The sequence below is a fragment of the Rhamphochromis sp. 'chilingali' genome, assembly GCF_963969265.1.
Source record: "Rhamphochromis sp. 'chilingali' genome assembly, chromosome: 7".
NCBI classification, from domain to species: domain Eukaryota; kingdom Metazoa; phylum Chordata; class Actinopteri; order Cichliformes; family Cichlidae; genus Rhamphochromis; species Rhamphochromis sp. 'chilingali'.
Genome location: NC_137934.1, coordinates 33375669 through 33396058, shown reverse-complemented (window position 1 = coordinate 33396058; position 20390 = coordinate 33375669). Strand labels below are relative to the sequence as shown.

The 20390-nt window shown below is 42.1% G+C and overlaps 1 protein-coding gene across 1 annotated transcript in view; it reads left to right on the top strand.

Moving 5' to 3' along the window:
• lrrc7 (leucine rich repeat containing 7) overlaps positions 1-20390 on the top strand; it is a 91777-nt gene that overhangs the window by 68867 nt on the left and 2520 nt on the right. Inside the window, exons 20-32 of the mRNA XM_080886782.1 lie at positions 3547-3760; positions 4918-5424; positions 6123-6347; positions 6438-6669; positions 6801-7151; positions 7413-7655; positions 9341-9553; positions 10767-10934; positions 12600-12719; positions 12854-13064; positions 13252-13502; positions 15869-15961; positions 19653-19727. Of these exons, the coding sequence (XP_080742908.1) occupies positions 3547-3760; positions 4918-5424; positions 6123-6347; positions 6438-6669; positions 6801-7151; positions 7413-7655; positions 9341-9553; positions 10767-10934; positions 12600-12719; positions 12854-13064; positions 13252-13502; positions 15869-15961; positions 19653-19727 (2903 nt within the window). The remainder of the gene's footprint in view (positions 1-3546; positions 3761-4917; positions 5425-6122; positions 6348-6437; positions 6670-6800; positions 7152-7412; positions 7656-9340; positions 9554-10766; positions 10935-12599; positions 12720-12853; positions 13065-13251; positions 13503-15868; positions 15962-19652; positions 19728-20390) is intronic.

Here is a 20390-nt window from a genome sequence, read left to right as displayed (position 1 = left end):
TAACTTCACAGCAAAACCTGGCTTTTACCCTCGTCGCCATATGTGATATCCTAAGACCAAGGAACCACGGAGACCATGTTTAGCTCACAGTTGCTTCTTTATTAAGAGAACCGGGGCATGCACCCCCACAGACTGAAAGCTCCCCAACCACCGTTGCCCCCTGGTGGACAAATCCCTGCCACAACATAACATGTACTGTGCTTCATAAACGAGTAACAAATGTAGTACATAACAATAACCTACAGCACACCAGAAAAATAGATTCAGACCACCTTTTAGGCTCAGGTGCAGTGACACGGCTTTAACAAGAAGAAAAGTCAGTCATTCACCACCATCTTTCTCTTCTTCCTGCGCACTAAAACCACCAAAGTCCTCTTCTCCAGTGTTGGAAACGAACAGGCTCAGGATGGCTTCGTCATCCACTCTCAGCTTCTTTCCTTCGTTGTCACTTTCAAAACCAAAGAAATCCTCGTTGTCAGTGTCAGAGTCGAACACCCTCAGAAGGGCCGTGGCGGTGTCCTCCTCTCCATCATCAGTCCAGCCCTTAGAAATCCGTTGGTGATCGTGGATGTTTTCACACTTTTCCACGCTGTCAGAATCCACTGGTGGAGTTGAGCATAACTTGCTTTTCGCAAGTTTATCGCCGCTCATCATCTACGCCTCCCGCTGAACGCGTAGCGCTACTTTGAAGTTTGCTTTTCGCGCTACTTCGTACGGCACTACGTTGCCTGGCGGACGGACATGTGACCAACATACCACTCTTGAACCCCGATCCTTCCGCCAGGCAACGTAGTGCCGTACAACAGCGGAACAAATAAAGCAAATCGTCTTACAATATGACAAAAATCATGGACAATCCATAGAAAAGCCGCACCCAACTAAAAGCAGCAGGGTTCAAAGCTTGTGCAAAAAGTAGCGGCTTATAGCCCGACAATTACGGTAATTATGCACACCTGATATAGGGTGTTGATGTCATTAGACCACACCCCTTTTCATTACAGAGATGCACATCACCTAATATGCTTAATTGGTAGTAGGCTTTCGAGCCTATACAGCTTGGAGTAAGACAACATGCATGAAGAGGATGATGTGGACAAAATACTCATTTGCCTAATAATTCTGCACTCCCTGTACAGTGTATTTTCCTTAATACCAACAGTGTATTCTAGTCTCTGTAGTAAACACTGGGGTCTAACAGGACAAACACAGAAATGAGTCCACTGTCAGAGGGCAGAATGTCATTCATAATCATCATTAGTGCTGTTTCTGTTTTAGTGTGAACTCTACATCCTGACTCAAACTTCTTGAATAGATCATTCCTCTGCAAATGATGACCCAGCCATTTTACAACTGCTCTTTGAAGATTTTTCTGAAAAAAAAAAAAGAAGATTAGAAATCGGCCTATAATTAGCTTAGACACCTGGATCAAGTAAAGGGTTTTTAAGTCGTGGTTTAATTATAAATACCTTAAAAACCCGTGGTATGTAGCTAGTTAATAGAAATATAATGATTGGTATTTGAAATGTAAGAATGAATCAATGGTGAGTCTTATTTTAACAGCCTTGTAGGAATTGGGTGTAATAGACATGATGATGATTTAAAGGAAGGCATTATTATTATTTCAGAAAGATTGATAGGAGAGAGAAATAAATCACCACAGTTATTAAAATTAGTGAACGTAATCATTTGTCCTTGGGACGGCTATGAGGGCTATGAAGTTTTTTCCCCTAATGATTAAAATTTTATTTATGAAGAAATTCATGAAGTCCTTACTAGTTAAAGTCAAAGGAGCACTGTTTGTCAGCCTGGCTACAGTGCTGGAACTAAACCCAGTGTTGTTCCTGTTTCATACATCCAGGCAGTGAGGATGTATGACACTAACAACAAGATAATAAACCTCTGTGGGAGTAAAGTTTAGGACGCTGCTCTGCGTTGTGTTGGCACGTTACATTGAAGAATTCTTTTCAATTGCTTTATATTGTAAGGTAAAGACCCTACAATAATACAGAGAAAAGCCAACAATCAGACAAGCCCTATAAGTTAACACTTGGCAACAGTGGGAAGGAAAATTTCCTTTTTAAAGGAAACCTCCAGCAGAATCAGGCTCAGGGAGAAGCAGCTACCTGCCACGACCGGTTGGGGTGAGTTGAGTGAGGCAGGACAAAGAACACACAGTGGGAAAAAAGCCAGAGTTTAATAATAACCAAGTGAATGAATGAATGAATAAATAAAGACAAAATGGTGTAAAACAAAGAAGAAGATAAAAATGAAGGGAGCACTTTTTACAATCTCATCAGAACATTTTCAGAAAGACGTCTAGTCCTTTGAAATTGTTTTTCTGGTGCTCTGTAGTCCATTATTGTAAAATGAAATGTTATTAGGATTCTCAGGCAAAAAACTGTGTCTATACCACATGTCAGTACAAGATCGTGCTGTGACCAGGTTACTGTAAAGCAAAATACATCAATATTTTGATCAACTCATGTACTGACAGAGACATAGAAGAGAGTTACCTGATGTTTAATAGTCCACATTTAAAAGTTTTGCTGTTTGGCTGGAATAGTAATATTTTTCCTTCTTTATAAGGGTTTGCTTTTCTTTTTGCTGGTATTTTATTTATTTTTAGGTGGTGTGGGAGGGGGGAGGTGTTTGGGGCAGTGATTCTGTTGGAATAAACAATCAAAGTCCTTATTAATCTCTTAAGATAAGAACTCTTTCATGCCATGCATTTTCAGTTTTTCTTTGCTATTTGGGCTGATTGGGTCCTGATGAATATAAAAACAAAGAATGACCTGATTTTTTTTTTTTACCTGATTTTTGTTTCTGAGATCCACATATGAGGATATTCATTTTAAATTTTGATAGAACAGTGGCAGTATAACGTCCTCGTAAGTGGAAATCAGGCCCTTGTAGAGCAACATTTTGTATTTTGCTCTAAACAACCCAAAATGTGATGTCCACATATGTGGATGCCAGGTCCTAGGAGGTTAAAGTGCATTGGCTGAATTCCCAGGTAATTAAATTGGGGGACAAAAACTCAGAATAGGTCGGACCCAGAGGACATTAGATACTGCTCAATCGGTCACCTGATGGAGTGGAGCCTGATCTGTAATTGTAGCAATTGGGTGGTACATGTAAGGGGCCAGAGAAAGGTGCAGCATGGGAGTGACATAGATATAGTTGCAGAAAACATGTACTGGCGGTATACCGCAGTGCTCACCCTCAGTGCTCCCAAAACAATTTAAAGTATATCTGCCAAAACTGGTTTTGAGCTTCATTTGGTCATTTTTTTCAATTAGCAATATAGTAAAGATAAGTTTAATATAGTTAACTAACAATAATACAAAAATAGTGTGATTATGCTGTACTGAATCGAAATTTAAGGAAAGAAAACTAACATGAAGCAAGCTTCTGGTACCAAAATGCAATAGAAAGCAAAAGTTGAAAATGAATAACATGAAGAACAAAAGTTCAATGGAAAATCCAAAAATATAATGATGTTGATCACAAAGAGGACGTGCTGTGTGTCTGCTTCTGTCTGTCCAGAGTCTACAGATGAAGAGGTTGATAAACTCCACTGTCTGAACCACAGCGGCTCATCGGCCACCTACTCCGATTACTCTCCCTCACAGGGCTCCTCGGGCTCCTCCAACCCGCCCGGCAATACGCACTCACACACGCTGTCGCACGGACACCCCCACAATCCCGCCCTACCGCCTCCCAGCAAGGACCAGGCCCCTCAGACGCACTGGACCAACAGGTGCGCACGCCCGTTTCATGACTCCTCCCTCCCGCTGTCCGTCATCTCTTGTACATTTCAATTGTAACCCCACTTCAGTTTCTCTCCATCTGTAATCTGTCACATCCATCTTCCTGCTTGCTCTGTCAAGGTCAGAGAGGCTCACTGGAACACTGCAGACTTCTCTTTAGGATTTTCTCTCTCAGCTTCAAAGCTGTCTGGTCTGAGCTTCAGTCATGTTACTATCCAGAGGAGTTTTTTTTTTTTTTTTTTTTGCCCCAGTGCATTAGAAAAGCAAATAAAAAGGTTTGGGCTGTCTCCTGAAGTTTTAAGTCTAGGTGCAGTGCACTTGATGATGTTGGTTAGAAAGGGATAAAAATGTTATGAAAACTTTTTGGGACAGTTTTGAGTTCTAATCAGAAATGTTACAGCTATAAAAAAAACATGTCATCTTAGTCTGCCTGTCATATTTACGACACTGTCAGTGTAGTCTCAATCATATTGCTCAGACTGGATGGCAGTAACAATAAAATATCTGTCACTGATATATCAGCTATCTACAGCAAGACATAGAATAAAACAGAAATGTGCAATATATGTGTTTATATTACACACAGATGTTCAAATTCGCTCCACCGATAATCTTCGGTTTAGCAGATTGGACTGTCTGGCTGTACCTTACGGATGTTTTCTGTTTCTGTTAGACACCACAGTGTCTCCTTAGCTCAGTCAAAACATAGTGTCCAATAATGCTAGTTTTCTTCTCCTTGTCCTTCCCATGTTTCTTCTTGTTTTAAGCAGGCCCTGGAGGATGGTAGCTGGTTTTAGTATTGTTTGACACTAAATCTGTTAATCCACATGCCCTGAAGTGAGGTACAACTGCAGTATTTTATTTCTACTTGTGGAACATGATATTTGCAGTCTGTAAGTAGTAGCGAGGGAGTTTGAAGGCATGTGTTCTCTTGTAAACAATAACTAACACAAACATGGTTTCTGGCCTAATGGGTGTGACAGACATCAGAGAGAAAGGGAGAGAAAGTTGATCTGTCCTCTGAGCTCATTGTCTCTGATTGAATGTGCAACACACATCCACGTGGCATGTCGCCTGTTTGCAATTTTGATCTTCTTGGTTTTTCTCCCACAGTATAATCAGTGATTGATATTTTCTGTCTTTGTAGACTTGCCCAGTCATTTCCCAAGCCCATTGACTCCAAGCCCCTGCTGTCTCAGAGAGAAACTCCTCCATCAGGAACCCTGCAGCAACGTGGGGATCGGCGTCCACTTAGTGAGCCTTTTGACTGGGTTGACGCACCTCACTACGACAACACGGGTTTCGATGCAGAGGAGTCTTCTCTGGATCCTCCTTCATCAACCACCAGTCAGGGAAACCCTCCGCTGGGCTCTAAGCCTCGCAGCTCATCAACACACGGCCGCCGCCCCCTCCTTAGGCAAGACCGAATTGTAGGGGTCCCATTGGAATTGGACACCCAGACGCTCCCCTTCCACGGCAACCAACGACCAAACCAGGACAATGACTCGCAATCCTCCGGACATCCTTCCCAGAATCCCTGGCAGAATTGGACCAGGACCCCGAGCCCCCTGGAGGACAGAACCGCTTTTCCTTCCAAGCTGGACCTTACACCTACTTCCAGCCCCAATCCTGATCGCAAGGACATGGATCCAAGGTAAGTGACTGACGGTCATTTACAATTGAAATACATAATTTTATTGGGAAAGCTTAATAATTCCAAGAGTTTGCAGGTCTCAAATCCTGTTTACAGTGCAGTCTTTGTTTTTTTTTTAGTAAATAAACATATCAGAGCTGTTATAACTAAAGCCGTTGATTTGAAAGTTTTACAGCTGTGACTGTTTTTATTTGCAAATCAATAAAATAACAAATCAGCTTACTTATCGAATTTCCCAGAGGAACCCACCCGAGGGATTAATAAAGTTCTATCTTATCTTATCTTATCTTATCTTATCTTATCTTATCTTATCTTACTTAACTTAGTTTTGTTGCAATGCAAAAACACCAAAGTGTCACTAAATTGAGATTGTGAAAGCATTTCAGTTTTCATTTCTTAGTTTTATGTTACTATAAAATGTATTTCTGGGGACAGTGCAAGGTCATTTTGATATGCCAAAGAAAGTTAAAAAAAAGCGTTAATTTCTAATAATTGTGAGCTGTAGCCTTAGTCTCAAATTTTGGTGCAGCTGCGTCACAAGAAACTGACCGATGGTGTGGAAGTAATTTGCATTAGTCAAAAAATTCAGTTTCTACTATTGTAACACTCCTCTAATCCAGCTTGTTTCTGTGCTTCATAATTGAAAAACACTTATCCCTATCATCAACTCATAATCCTTGATTATTTCTTCCCCCAAGGCTTCAGCAAAGCACAGTGCCTTTGCCCGGCAGCTGGACATATCACGACAATGAGGGGGAGCAAAACAGGAAGGATCAGCTCAGTGTAGGCGGGGTCAACAAGGTGACCGTGGTGATGAGTAAAAGCTCAGATCGCCTGTCCCCCATGATGAAGGAGACGAGATCCAAGTTTAAGAAGTCACAGAGCATAGACGAGATTGACATTGGCTCCTACAAGGTCTACAGGTAGATATTGTTCTGATTCTTCTTAAAGAAAGCTCAAGCTCGATTGCAGCTACTGAAGTTGATTTCTAATGATGCCACGTTCCTCTGCAGCATTCCCATGGACAGCTATAGTTCATCCATTGAGCAGCAAACTAGTTTGGACCGTCCAGAGCTCCCCGGTTCTATGGAGCAGACCAACATGTCACGGTCACAGTCTGCCCCCATGTTAGATGAGGAGATGGGATACCCCGGACACGGATCTGGCGACCAAAACCAGAGACAGAACCAAAAACCTGCCATCCCACAAAAGGCTTACCACTTTGACCACAACTACAACCCGCAGGTTCGATGGAGTTGTGAACCATTGGTAGCGCTCATATATTACGTTTTTAGACATACACAATAAAACTAAAATAATCTGATTGAAACCAAACAATACAAAGTTAAACAAACAATTCTGTTCTTACCAATCAGGTGACCATGGATCGCCGGGTCCCTCCCCCTTTCCCAAACACACCAGATTATGTCAACCACTCATCGAAGGCTTTGGAGTACCTCAACCAACCAGGGAAGACACTACCCAAAGAGCTAGTGAGCCCTCGGTATCGTGCATATCCACCCTTGGAGATGTTTTCTTTCCCCCAGTCGCCAATCAACCAAGATGGTCCGCCCAGCCAGCAGCAGCAGCCAATCCCAAGTCAGCGCTCCAGACCAGGATTTCTAAGAAGAGCGGACTCACTGGTGAGCTCTACGGAGCTCGCCTTGTTCAGACGGGTTCATGAAGCTCAGCAGGAGGCGCTCCAAGAGTCTCAGTACAGACAACAGGTAAGCACAACAAAACAAGTAATGCTCATATTCCATAAATGGATGTGATTTTCCCTTTCATGTACTTTATTGAAATGTAAAGTAAATCATAGAAATGTGTTTCTTTCAAACACTATTTATTCCCTAAGACCCAAAATTAGTTTTTGTTAAGGCTCTACTTGAAAGTCATCCCCATCCCCATGCATTTATTTGAGGCCAGGATGAAAGCTCATACTTTTGTTTTTTTTAAACTCCCACTCACTTCCCATCTGTGACCCTCAGGTGGATCCCCCTCTTTATGGCCGGGCTGTCTACTCCACTCCCATGGAGCACTCCGCGATGAGTAATATGGCCGACAACCAGAGTCAGATGCTGCACAACAAGAGAAACGGTCGTTATGACGACGACTACCCCACTTACCAGGAGCAGAAGAAGCCCATGATTGGTTATCCAACCAAGAGCCTGACTCAGCGGCGTCCCCTGTCTGCCAGAAGTTACAGCACCGAGACCTACGGAGCATCTCAGGTACACTGTTTGTCTGTGTGTTTATGTTTCTACTTAACTGAGCCCTTTAAAAAGAGGCAGTATTAAAGTGAAAGAGTCATGTTACAGTTATAACATAATGGCTCTAACTAACAGTTATTTTCCTTACAGGCAAATCTGCCAGTTTCTTTTTGTTCACTTAAGTATCACTTGCCTTCTTTAAAGATGCCTTAAAACAATAACAGGGGCAGATCACCATTTTCAAAATCCTATCCTGACATTTTCAAATATCTTGTTTTGTGTGGTCAGCAGTCAAAAGCCACAGTGATTCAGTTACAACACAGAAACACAGCAGAATAATCTGCCCTGCTTTTAATATGCCTGCTTTTATGTCGTCTCTTTGAGGATGCAGAATTATAGCTTTGTTTCACTTCCATTTTCTTATAGGTACTCAGGTTCAGGTTTTTGTAGTAGCGAACTAAGAGGCATAGCACTGGTGTCCTTTGCCTCAGTCATATCTCTGAAGGCGATCCCTCGTCCATAAATAATCCCTTCAGGCTATTCTGGATTTCCCTCAAGTTAGACTTTCCCAAATTAGTCACAGTGAAGTGTCCAGCAGCATACTGATTAGATGTGCAGATCACTTCATCTGGCACCTTTCAACAAGAAGAAGCTGGGCATGGGAATGAACGTAAGGGCTTACATAGAGCGCTTGTGGCCGCTGTCTTTTTCCTGCCATCATTAGCCAACACTCAAAACTGAAGGTTGGAAAACACACCAGCTGTTACACAAAGAGCCTCACCTTTAGGCAGCTGGTGTAATGTTTGCATCGCTGTTGTGTTATCTTCGTTCACATGTGCCATGTGACCCAATCTCATTGATCGCTATTAGTAATATTTCCAGCTTTGCTAAACAGCAGCAGTATCACTCAGTTGATCAGACCACCTATTGATCCAGACTGAAATATAACAGCTGCCGGTTGGATCACCTTTCAAAGTAATTCCGTCTGTCCATCGATCCACTTATCCACTCACACATGTACACACACATACACCCAAAGACACCTTTAAAGCAGATAGCGATTAGTCTCAGAAGTACTGTGTTTTTAGTGATAATTTCTTATGGGTCATACTGGGACTGGAAGCTGTCCCAGCTGTAATTGGATGAGGGGCAGGGCACACCTTGGATAGGTTGCCAGTCCATCGCAAATCGATGCTAAACTAAGAAAGCAAACAGTGAGACTATTATACATTAAATGTTTTGCATTGAGTTTTGAGTCCTTCCTGCTTTTTAGTACACGTAAAGTAACAATTGACACAAAAACCTATCTGTACACACTCACAGAACTAGTAACATGCTGTAGGGTTGATACTGATTTAAACAACTGACCAACACTGTCTTTCCTTTTGTGATTGCAAGTGGTTGGCAGAATAAAACAGCAGTTTAAGTGTTCTAGTCCTTCTGAGGAACATCCAGTGGTACTAGTCTGTTGTTTATTTAAGTCCTTAAACCACTTTGTGGGAGTGAAACAAGCTGTAAGCATCATAAATAGCATTACATATGTCATTTAATACCTAAAAAACACTAATTTGTTGCCACTTGATAAACTGACACTTGGTCTCCGTCTTGCATTTAGCTTTTTATCCACAAAATGTTCCAATATGAACACTTGTTAATTATGAACCTTGTACATTTTTATGTTTAAATATTAACTCCCTTGTGTTCAGGCACGTCCGGTGTCTGCCCGTCCCACCATGGCCGCCCTGCTAGAGAAGATGCCACCTGACTACACCCTGGCAACCTGCCCCGAGAAGCCACCCGATGACACCATCAAAGTAAGACCTGTTGTACCCCAGAAACCTGAAGACATCACCGCCAAGATGCCTGCCGACTGGAGGCAACAGCTACTCAGGCACATAGAGGCGAAACGACTGGACAGGGTATGTCAGTGCAGTGCACACACACGTAAGAGAGAAACACGCGTACACATAGAAAGCATTCGGAAGCCCTCCCTGTGTGTATTTGTGCAAGTCTGTGTTGTAAGGTTAACCAGATTCATGTCTGGCTTCATGTGTTTCCACTTCACACCGTCACTCTGTCAGCCTGACCGACCACAAACTCACTACGACAGACAGCGCAGTAAATTCTGTATTGTGATAAATATTTTGATCTTTTGTCGTGTCCTCAAATCGTCTTTCTTTTTGTGAACAAATAAAAGTCAGCAGGATCGTCTCCATATTAGGATTTTAATGGCGCTGAAAAAAAACTGTATTTTCACCTTTTTGTTTGTTTTGCACAATCACATGTTAAGGATCGTGCAATAGTATCACTGCAAAGGAGTAACATTTAGGAAAATACTTTCGTGACAGCTCAGTTATACTTTAGATTGATAAATAAAAAGCTACAGACTTGAAGTGCAGCTTAAACTGTCTAAAGGCAAAGTAATCCAATCAAATTCTCACATTTTGAGCACTGAGGATGGATTGAGCTGTTGAATGGTGTTTTCTGGATTTCTATCTTTCTTTGGCCTCCAGTTTTATACTTACCTGCAAACATGAGAGTGCTATCAGTCCTTTCATCTAACTCCCAGCAAGAAAGCGAATGAGCCTATTTTTGAAAATGTCAAACTAATTACTGAGAAGCAGTACCTCAGCAGACAGGACAATCAGACATGCTAGGGAGGAGGTCTGGAGCGTGCAGTTATGAAAAAAAGATAAAAACCTGCAGAATCTAAACAATATGATCCACCAAACCCATCACACGGTGCCTGATGCATCATCAAAAATGAAGTCTTTTGGTTATAGGTTTGGTTTAATTGTTTGTCAGATATGTTACGCGACAGCTAATCTAAAAGCCTTACATACAAATGTTGGAATGAACTGATCCACCTGTTGTTGCCTGTATGACGCACTGTTCTGTGTGTATTGACCGATCACTAGCTAACATTTCTCTGTGCTTTCAGCAGCTCTGCACTCTTGTTGTTGTTGCTGTTGTTGTATCTGTTATTATCAGTGTTATTGTTGTTTGTTTGTTTGTGGAGCTCACAGTGTGTTGTCGCCATGCTACAGCCCGCTGTGTTGGCTCCGCCCCTTCCTCCTCCTCCCCCCCTCCCCACATTCACCCATGTCGTGTGATGTTGTCTTCTCCAATCAGAGTGGTGTCCTAAAGCACAACACGCTCACGCTGGGCATGCTCTGTCAGGGCGGGGGTCACGGCCAGGGGCGCAGCAGCACTTTGAACTTTAACCTTTACAATAACACTAAGCATGAGCCCTCTGCTGGCCGCTGGCTGCCACTACCTCCACCTCCGTCTGCTAACGCTGTGAGTATCCCTCCAAGAACAATGTTACTGATGCTTACAGTATATGATTAAAGACAACTTCAGCTACTCCCTCTTTACATTCTCGCTGCTAATACAAACTATTATTTAAACAAAACAATGACCATGCAATCTATTTTAGTCACTGTTATATGTTCCCTGTCTACAACCCAACAATAAGAATTGGAGAAAGCCATTAAAATCCCGTGGGTTTTTTTGTTTTTTTTCTCAGCATGACTTGAAATCATTCAGTGCCCAGTGTGGCAGCCTGGTGGTGGCTTGTTTTAAAGGATTTAAAACTTGAAATATGTCACTTACCATAACAACAAACAGAAACTTGTTTTTCCTTTCTTGCAGCAGTCACAGTCTGTCTGTCAAATTTTGTCTGACACATGTTAGGCATTCCTCATTTACAGCGTTTTCAATCATCTTAGGCCAGCTTAGCTGTTACCAGCTTTTAATATCGCTGTCATTTCTCCACGAAGTGGCACTAAACTCTGGAAAACAAACAGATTACTACTCAGGTTATTTTTCCAGGGATAAACCAATATATTGTTTCAATATCACATCAGCCTTATGAAGCTGACATCTTCTGAATGTAGTGCCCATTGATTTTCTGATAATCATTAATTATCGGTTTTGGACGGGTTTAGAGGCCCAGAGGAAGGGCAGAATGACTTTAACCCTCTAAGGTCTGACTCATGAGTGCTAGGTGATAGCCTAGCACTCATGAGTCTATATTTACTCTATATTTTGGAGACAGATAGAATTGACTCTTTTTAAAAAAATTAAAAAAAAGGGGGGGGGGGGGCTATAGTTAGGGTTGGAGCCATCGCTGATGATGTCTTAGAAGGTGAAAACAAGTACTTTTTTTAAAGACACATTCTTTGTTTCTTTGCAACAGCAAAAAAAACCCAATATAAACTATAAACATCAGTATCTGAAATGGCAATAGACCAAATTGCTATTTCAAACTTTTTAAAGTTTCAGTCGCTATTTCTGTGAATATCTCAGTGGTTTGATGTGGGCACGGCTCATTTAGGCTTCAGTCACACAGGCCTGGGGACCAGATGGTGACAATCTAGCAACCACCAGTTGGTCACTAAGAAAAACTGTGTATTCTGCAGTCACTTCTCGAGTATTTGTAGGAGGTTGCTGCCAGTCACTGGTTGAAATAGGTTGCAGGTTGCCATCGTTTGCCAGCAGTTTATATGGAAGATGGTGATTTGTCTGCAAAAGTAGTACAACTGGGGAAAAGTGCTACACAAAATGGAAATGGAGTCTAAGTAAAATTAACGCCTGTTGAAATGTGTTACTTTTATTTTGAAGGGCATTTTACTTAGACTCCATTGGCATTTTGTGTTACAATTTTTCAAGGTTTTTTCTGAAAAACTCCTCTCATTTAAGCGGGTTTTTAGGGGGGCTTTTGGTTTGGGAAAAAGGGGGAATCATAAAAACAATCTGTTCACGTTGAGCACGATATCACAGGTTTTATCACCGCCTAACATGACTTCATCTCGAAGGAGAAAAATCTGTTCCAGCTCTGTTCATTCTTCCAACTGAATCTCAGATGAGCTGTCTGAAACTCCAGGAGATAATAGGAAGACATGACTGGGGTAGCTAGAGTTTAATGTTCATTGTCAGTAATGACCACTTTGTCTCTTTCAGACCCCGTCTCAGCAGGGTGGCGTGCTGGACAATGACCAGGAGGGGGTGTCAGGAAGCAACCAGTGGGCTCCCTATTCACTAGGCAGGAGGGACGTCCCACCTGACAACCTGTTAAAAAAGGTGAGACCTGTTCACATCTCAGTGAAGCATCTCATCTCTGTTTTTATGCTGAGCATCTTCTCAGTGATAAAGATAACTATTTGTGCAATTACTCTTAATCACACGTTACATGTATTCCCGCTCTCCTTCCACAGAGCGCCCATTCCCATAACCCTTCCCATCAATCACACAACACCATGATCGTCACTTCCTCTTCCTCCTCCTCGGCCACTACACCTCATCGTGTGGTGGGTCAGCAGGGCTACGATGGGATGATGAACAAAGGAGGCCAATACAACCAAGGGATGCAGCTGTCAGTGGTTCCGTCTGGGGGGCCGGGACAGTACCAAGGCAACATGTCCCAGGGTATTGGCAATAAAATCATTTTATTTCTATTTATAAATGTTCACAAGGAGACTTTTTTAAGCAAGAATGTAGAAATCTTGATTAGCAGCAGTAATCCATGGGCCTCACATTAACAGCATGTACACATATCTATTTTAGAAGCTTTGTTTTAGAGTTAGATGCTACCAGTCTGTTTTTCTCCATACAGCCCCTGGACAGGCCTACCCCAGCGGTGGTCTGCCTATGGCCCTGTCCCAATCCGGAAACCAACCCCAGTACAACCCCCATACCTCTCACACCTCCCATCAGCCCGCTACCAATCCTCAGTACCATGTCAACCAGGGCATGGGCCATAGCAACCAGGTCGTTATGACCACCCACACCAACCCACGGCCTCAGAGCGCTCGCTGCCTGTTGCAGACTAAAGGCCAGAAGAGCACGGATGGTTTTCAGGAGCAGGTATCTGTCTGTCTGTCTGTTCATGTGTCTGCCTGCACCAACCACACCAAAAGCAATATTGGAGGTCTTTTCAAAAATGGGCTCTTCTAATATTACTATATACAGTATTACTTATACTACTATTACGTATGCAGTATAGGGGAAGGGATATTTCCGTAGCAGTAAATGTGAATGCTTTGATGGAATAAATATGCTCCTGCATGTAGGGTTACCTCTCAGTAACTAATTTCAGCTTTGTTTAGCTCTATCTTTACTGGAAAAATAGTTCCCCTCAATCTCCATGATCCGCTGTTTGGTAACTAACCCGCAAACTAATCTCTCATAGAGTGATTAGTGCTTGTTTACATCAGTTTCATTAATAGGAGGACACGGAGGGTTCAGATTAGATGCTCAGTTTCGCAAGGAGAATTTATTGATACCAGATATAACCATAGTTACCGGAGTTACATTTTCACAGTAGCACTCACTCTGTTAATAAAAAGAAAGCTAGACTTTGCCCCTGTGGCATCACACAGTGGTTTTTTGGAGTTCTGTGTTGAAGCTTGACGATTACGGCGCCATCCTTCGCCACCTTTCTTTGGATGAAACCAAAAGGGTGGAACACTAACTTATCAGCTAACACTAGTTAGTGTTCTCTCACAGACTAGCTAGGTTTATTCAAAGATTTGATGTGTATATCATACAAATACCTACTAGTGGCTGCTAGTTTGTGCTAATTACAATTAAAAACAAGATGCTGAAATATTAATTTACAGATTTACAGACTTGGATGGGCTGACCAGAACCAAAAACCAAGTCTAGATGTGTAGCTTTTGACAGGCTGTAAACATGTTTTTTTTTTCTGATATAAACTAGGCCAACATTGGAATCCATGGGGAATTTACTCACTTTTGGAGCCAGCCTCAACTGGCCATTTGGGAAATTGCAATTTTCCCGCCCGTACAAGATTAACTTTTACAGTTTTTTCTGATTGCTTAAGCACATGTTATGTAACTATTGGCTAATTTAGCAAAACTCTACACACAAATAAAACAACCTGTCACCCAATTATCCAAACATTTTAGTTCTCTTGCAAAAGCAAACACAGCTAGATTAACTCTTCACACCTTTGTAAAAATGGTGTTTCCGTATCAAACAGTACACACAAGCCATCATCTACTAAGCACACAATGCGCCAACTGCACACCGATGGTATGAATGCAAAACACATCTGGCGTTTGCCTTCCCTGTGCACAAGGTAGGCTATGTCAGTTTGAGCTCATACTTCTGTCATAGATCCATAAGCATGGAGGGATCCAAACTTCAAGTACTGGTGTTTAGTCAAACACATCAAAACAAACACAAGTGTTTATTTCCAAGTATAGGATTATTTGCAATCGCCATAATGACTATATGGGTTACGTGGTCTGCAGTGAACATGCTTCCTCTGCCCCCTCCTCGTCTTCCTCTTGCTCCTCCTTGTCCTTGTCGTCCTCTTCATCCTACTTCTTCACCTCCACGTCCTCTTCCTCGGCCTCCTCTACTTCTCACTCTTTCTGCTCCCTCCATTGTACTCCACACACACAGCTTACCTGTATTATAGTGCTTAGGCTGATTGCAAAGTGAACGAATTATCTAAGAAAGTTTTCACATGTGAAAGTGTGCCAGACAGTTGGCAAATTAGTGTTAATGATAGCCATACATGTGTATACTTTTGCTAGGAGTGTGTTGGAAATTTGGAAATTGAGTGTTGTGCAGTGAATTGTGCCTACAGTCTTGCAAAGTGTGTGTTACAAAATTGCAAACTGAGTGCAAAGCAGTTTTTGTGCTTTTAGTTTTGCACACTCAGTGAGTGGTTTTGCTATACGTCTGACTAGTTTTAGAAATTGTGCTACAGGAATCACAGTTAGTGTTTAGGCATTCGGTAAAAACTGTAAACTGCAGACCTTGCTTTGCTCTTGGATTAGACCAATACAAGGCAGCAGTCAACTAAAGGGGGAAATCTTGAGATATCTCATGCTTCTAAATGCAATTTTAGCCACTTGACTGCAACAGCCTGGGCTGAAACATTTTAAAAAGTGACAGAGATGGGATTAAATTAGATTAGACATTTCAAAGCATGAGATTAGAGTGCCAGTTGAGGTGGGAACCTGAAGATCTAAACAAAAAGCAAAGATCTCAGTGCCTCAGCTGTTGCTCCATAAAAGACCTCCAATACAGCATAGGTGCCAAAACATATTGCCCGTCACACACGAGCGCACTTCCACATGTTGTCTGGTCACTGTCTGTCTGTGCGGTGATTTTTCACAACTTTGTATTTCACTTTCAGTTGTTGTCTTGTCTTGTCTTTTCTTTTCTTCCTGTATCTCTCCCTCCTCTCTCTGTAGCTGTGCGTGAGAATAGAGAAGAACCCTGGTCTTGGTTTCAGTATCTCTGGTGGCATCAGTGGCCAGGGGAACCCCTTCAAACCCTCCGACATGGTACGACCTGACCCGGCCTGCCAGCCAATCGCAGCCTCCCCGGTTTTACCTCAGAGTTGCCATGGAAACTGCTGCTTGTTACTGCAGTGTTTTCTTTCTTTCTCTGTCTGTTTGTCTGTCTGTGGGGCAACCGCTTAACGTGGTTAGCTGTGGGTGTGTTTGAGTGCATAATGTTACATGTAGGGCTGTGCTATTAATTTGGTAAAGAAACACTAAGGTGTGATTGGGGGTGTTTCCAAAACTAAATCTGAGCATTGTTAGACTCACTAGTGATTATGATACTTGAGTCTGACATACTTTAATTTTAGGGTTGTTTTGATGTGATCTAAATACCTGCACAGCATCCAGGGCAAAGCTCCTTGTTTGGTTGGTCAGCAAACTTTAAACAGCTATGTCCACATGCATGCAAATATAAGATAAGCCAAACTCTCTTATCATTCCTACTTCTGAGTCTGACAGTGTCTGTCAGTGTATGCCAGGACAGAGAGCCTGTTGGGGTTGCAGCTCCCCAAGGCCTGCTGCACATGGCAGTCTGTCCTAGAAACACACTGCTGCAGTCAGTCTAAAGGAGCGATGCTGCTCGTGGTGCTCTGACTGCTATTTTGGGAAAGCTGCTCAGTTCTGGGACACCGTGGGTGATTTCAGATGTTCACCACTTTGATCTAAGGACAGGGTTATATGACAGATTTTGACTGACTGTTATTCTGAGCAACAGAGGAGACGACTGCCCTATAAATAGAAAGCACACAGAAAGAGTGCTTTCCATTGCACCCTTGCAACAAACGGGGAAGTTTCTTCCGAGTCGGGAGTAGACTGATTATGTGGAAACTGTCAGTTCATCATTTTAGTTTTTGAAGCAGACAACTGGTGAAACAGTTGCTGACTCGTGCAGTTATTTTAATCCTCCCTCCTCTGCTTGTATCCATAGGTCTTGCACTAGCTGCAGTTTGTACATTATTAATGCCGCGTTACACGGGCAGAAAATGGAGTCAATGCAGATGAACATTTTGTCAGAGGAATACGAGATAAGGTTACGTTATCTATCCAGTTAGTGTGGAGCAGTGGGCATTGTGGAACACTTGGTGACGTTTCACTTTAGAACCGAACGCTTGCTTTTACCATACATACTGTGGCGTCCGGCGAATGGCGAAAGTGGACGTGTCAGTCAGTCACTGCTCATCTGCTGGATATTCGCAGTGATTCCCACTGAGTCGTCAGCATGTATGGTTCAAAGGAAATGTTCTAAAGTGAAATATTGATTTAGATGTCCCCTGTGTCATGTTATATAGACTGTATGTCTGCTTTATCTAACTAACCCACAGGGTCACATGGAGGGAGCAGATGGAGGATATTTGTCTGCTGTCAAAGTTACAGTGCCGGGATACAACCGCAACTGTTACAAGCATCCTCCTCTGAATCCTTGTTCTCGCTGTTGTTTCATTCACACGTGAGAGGCATCAAGCGGAAGCCATTAACGGGTGCTTCGGAGTTTTATCAGCGGTAGTCACCTCGGGCGTCAATTTGTCACCAAATTCAACTCAAACTAGAAGCAGATGCCTTTGATTATTCTTTGAATCTCTTTTCTGGCCTATTCGTGAGAGTGTATCTGTTTGTCGTCTGATGTGTTTGCAGCTATTTTTGGTTAAAGCCAGTGTTAGCTTTCAGATGAACTCGAGGTGAAAGAGTTAACAAGGGCTGTATGTTTGAAAACAGCTTGACTACTAAATTATACATCTGTGGTTTTGGATCCCCAGAGCCTACTACAGCTGTGGCTATTCCACAGGGCTGTGGCTCCCCCTGGTGGACAGCTTGTTATTTGCACTCGTGCTTTGATGGGTCTGGGACATGCCCACATGTCCAGGTGAATCACAGATGGTACAGTAGGAAATTGGTATCAAAACCACCAAATATAACACAACTATACAAAATAATTAAATCTATATTTGCTTTTAACTCTTTACCTAACAGAAAAAAATACCTTCTTTAAAAATGTAGCTTTATCTGTCTCTGTTTTTTGCAGAGAAACAGAATAATCTCCAGGCTAGATCTCCAAATAATTGAAAGTTTACAAAATATACCTCTTTAAGTACCGCTCTCATGTACCTGATGATAAATTTTTTCCTCTTTCAAAAATCTATCAGAAGTCATCAACAGGTGTCTAAAAAGAAGCAATGATGATAATAGCCTCGATGTTGGACTTACAGGACTCACTGAGGCCCTCTAAGCCACTGGGCCAGTTTTACGTCTGCCTAATTAGGACTCGGCAAGCAGAGACAGAGAATTAGTTCATGTATCGACCAGATTGGGATCTGGGCTTTGATCTTTGAGCTTCTCAGGGTCGGTTTAAGAACAGAAGACTGAAGGTTTTAAGGATCAGAACACGGATTTTATTATGTTTTCTTTTTGTTAAATCTGGGTCAGGAACATTTGAAAATCCAATTTTCTGTCCCTTCTGTTGTTAGATGTACTGTTGTTGCGCACTGAGCTGCTGAGATACAAACACATGTTACATGTTTAAAGGAAAAGTCTAAAATCCCCGTGTGAAACATTACTAATATTGTTCCCGATTGTGTAGAAGTTTTTTTTGGAGATGGAAGGATTTTGCAAGATGCTGCAGCTCTGTGTGCAACTGCTCTGTTGTGTGTAAATGTTTAATTGGTGTGACTAATGCTACACAGTTTTAGCCCCTACTAAACTTTTTTGTAAAGTACAGTGAGCTTCATATTAGATCAGAAAGGCCACGCTGTCGTACCCGTTCGAGGTGCCGACGCCGTAAAGAATGGACACAAATAACGGCGTCGTACACAGCATTTTGCAGGCAAAATGAAACCAGTTTGTATCCTGGTGAAGAAATTATTTTATCTGTATATGCATGCATGAGGCTCACTGTATACTAAATGTCACTGTTTTCACGTGGAGTCACTGAACTAACCCTTCCCCTGTGGAATTGTTTAACATGCAATATATGTGTTTGTTCTTGCATTCTCTCTCACAGACTGTAGTATGTAGGTGCTGCTGCACTCTCACTACTACACGTCCTATTTGTCACCTCTCTATGGCAAATATATCCGTGTGTTCAACACAACCTGTTGAACCGTGTTGAGTCGATACAGGTGCATTGTCCTACACTTTCTGTGTCCAAAAACATCTTTCAGCTCTCGGTGAAAAGATGTTGGTGTTTTTACAATCTCTGCCTTGGGTTATTGAGGGAAAATATGGGGGATGAATTTTTCTTCTGCCCTGCCCGCGACCTACTTCCTTCCCATAGTGAGAAACCCATCCCACGTCTACTCTTCTTCCCATAATCTTTAAATATTTACTGTATATATTTATATATTTATATATATGCCAAGTCTATATTGTTAAAAAGAGCTGCTAAATTTTTTTTGTCTCTTCGGGAGGGCTTTATCACCCAGTGTTTGTAAATTTTAAGAGAGCCGCTAATCTGAAGGAAACACAAGCACCTTACAACATAACAGTTTCAGTGTCAAAATATGTATGCAGTATTTGCATGCCTCTCCAAATTGTGAACAAAGAGAATGCTTTGATGAACTGGCCATATATTTAAAAGTGATTTATTTATTTATTTATTTATTGGGAGGGTTGGATATTGAGTTGAGAATGAGAAGGCAAAGATTCTAAACCATCGTGTCCCTGTGTTGTCCTAACGGTGTATCATTTTGACTTATAGGGTATCTTTGTTACTAGGGTACAGCATGACGGGCCTGCCGCCTCCGCCCTGCAGCCCGGAGACAAGATACTGCAGGTAACACCCGCTCACTCGCCATCACATAGACATCACAAACATCCACATCTTGTCCCTTCCATTCCCAGCCCCACCCTTTTTTCTTATTAAACTGTGAGGTGAAAAGCAAGGGTGTAGTCATCCTACTGAATCTTTATGTTAACTGTAGATTGTGTGTGTGTGTGTGTGTGTGTGTGTGTGTGTGTGTGTGTGTGTGTGTGTGTGTGTGTGTGTGTGTGTGTGTGTGTGTGTGTGTGTGTAAGGCTTTCCTGCTAAATATTCTACCTGTATGTGTGTGTGTGCGTGCGTGCCACCTCAAAATATCAAGCACCACCCCCCACATACACCCGTGCGCCTTTGAGTCAAAGATCACAGTCAGATTTAAGTAGCTTTTAGCAATGTGTCATTTGTTATTCATTGCTGTAATGACAATGGGAAAAGCTGAAATTGCAGTAAAAGTTACAAATGGAGCACATGTAATCTCATAAAAACAGCTGAACTGACTTCTAATCTACTCGGATAAACAAAACTGACAGGCACCTGAACCTGTCACTGGAGATCATCCTAAAGCAAATTACAAAGAGCATTTAAATCCCATAAAATGTAAAACAGTTGAACTGGACATCTTATACACAGGATAAAGGTAGGGTAATTGCAGATATACAGGTTCGCCATTGTAGTTTT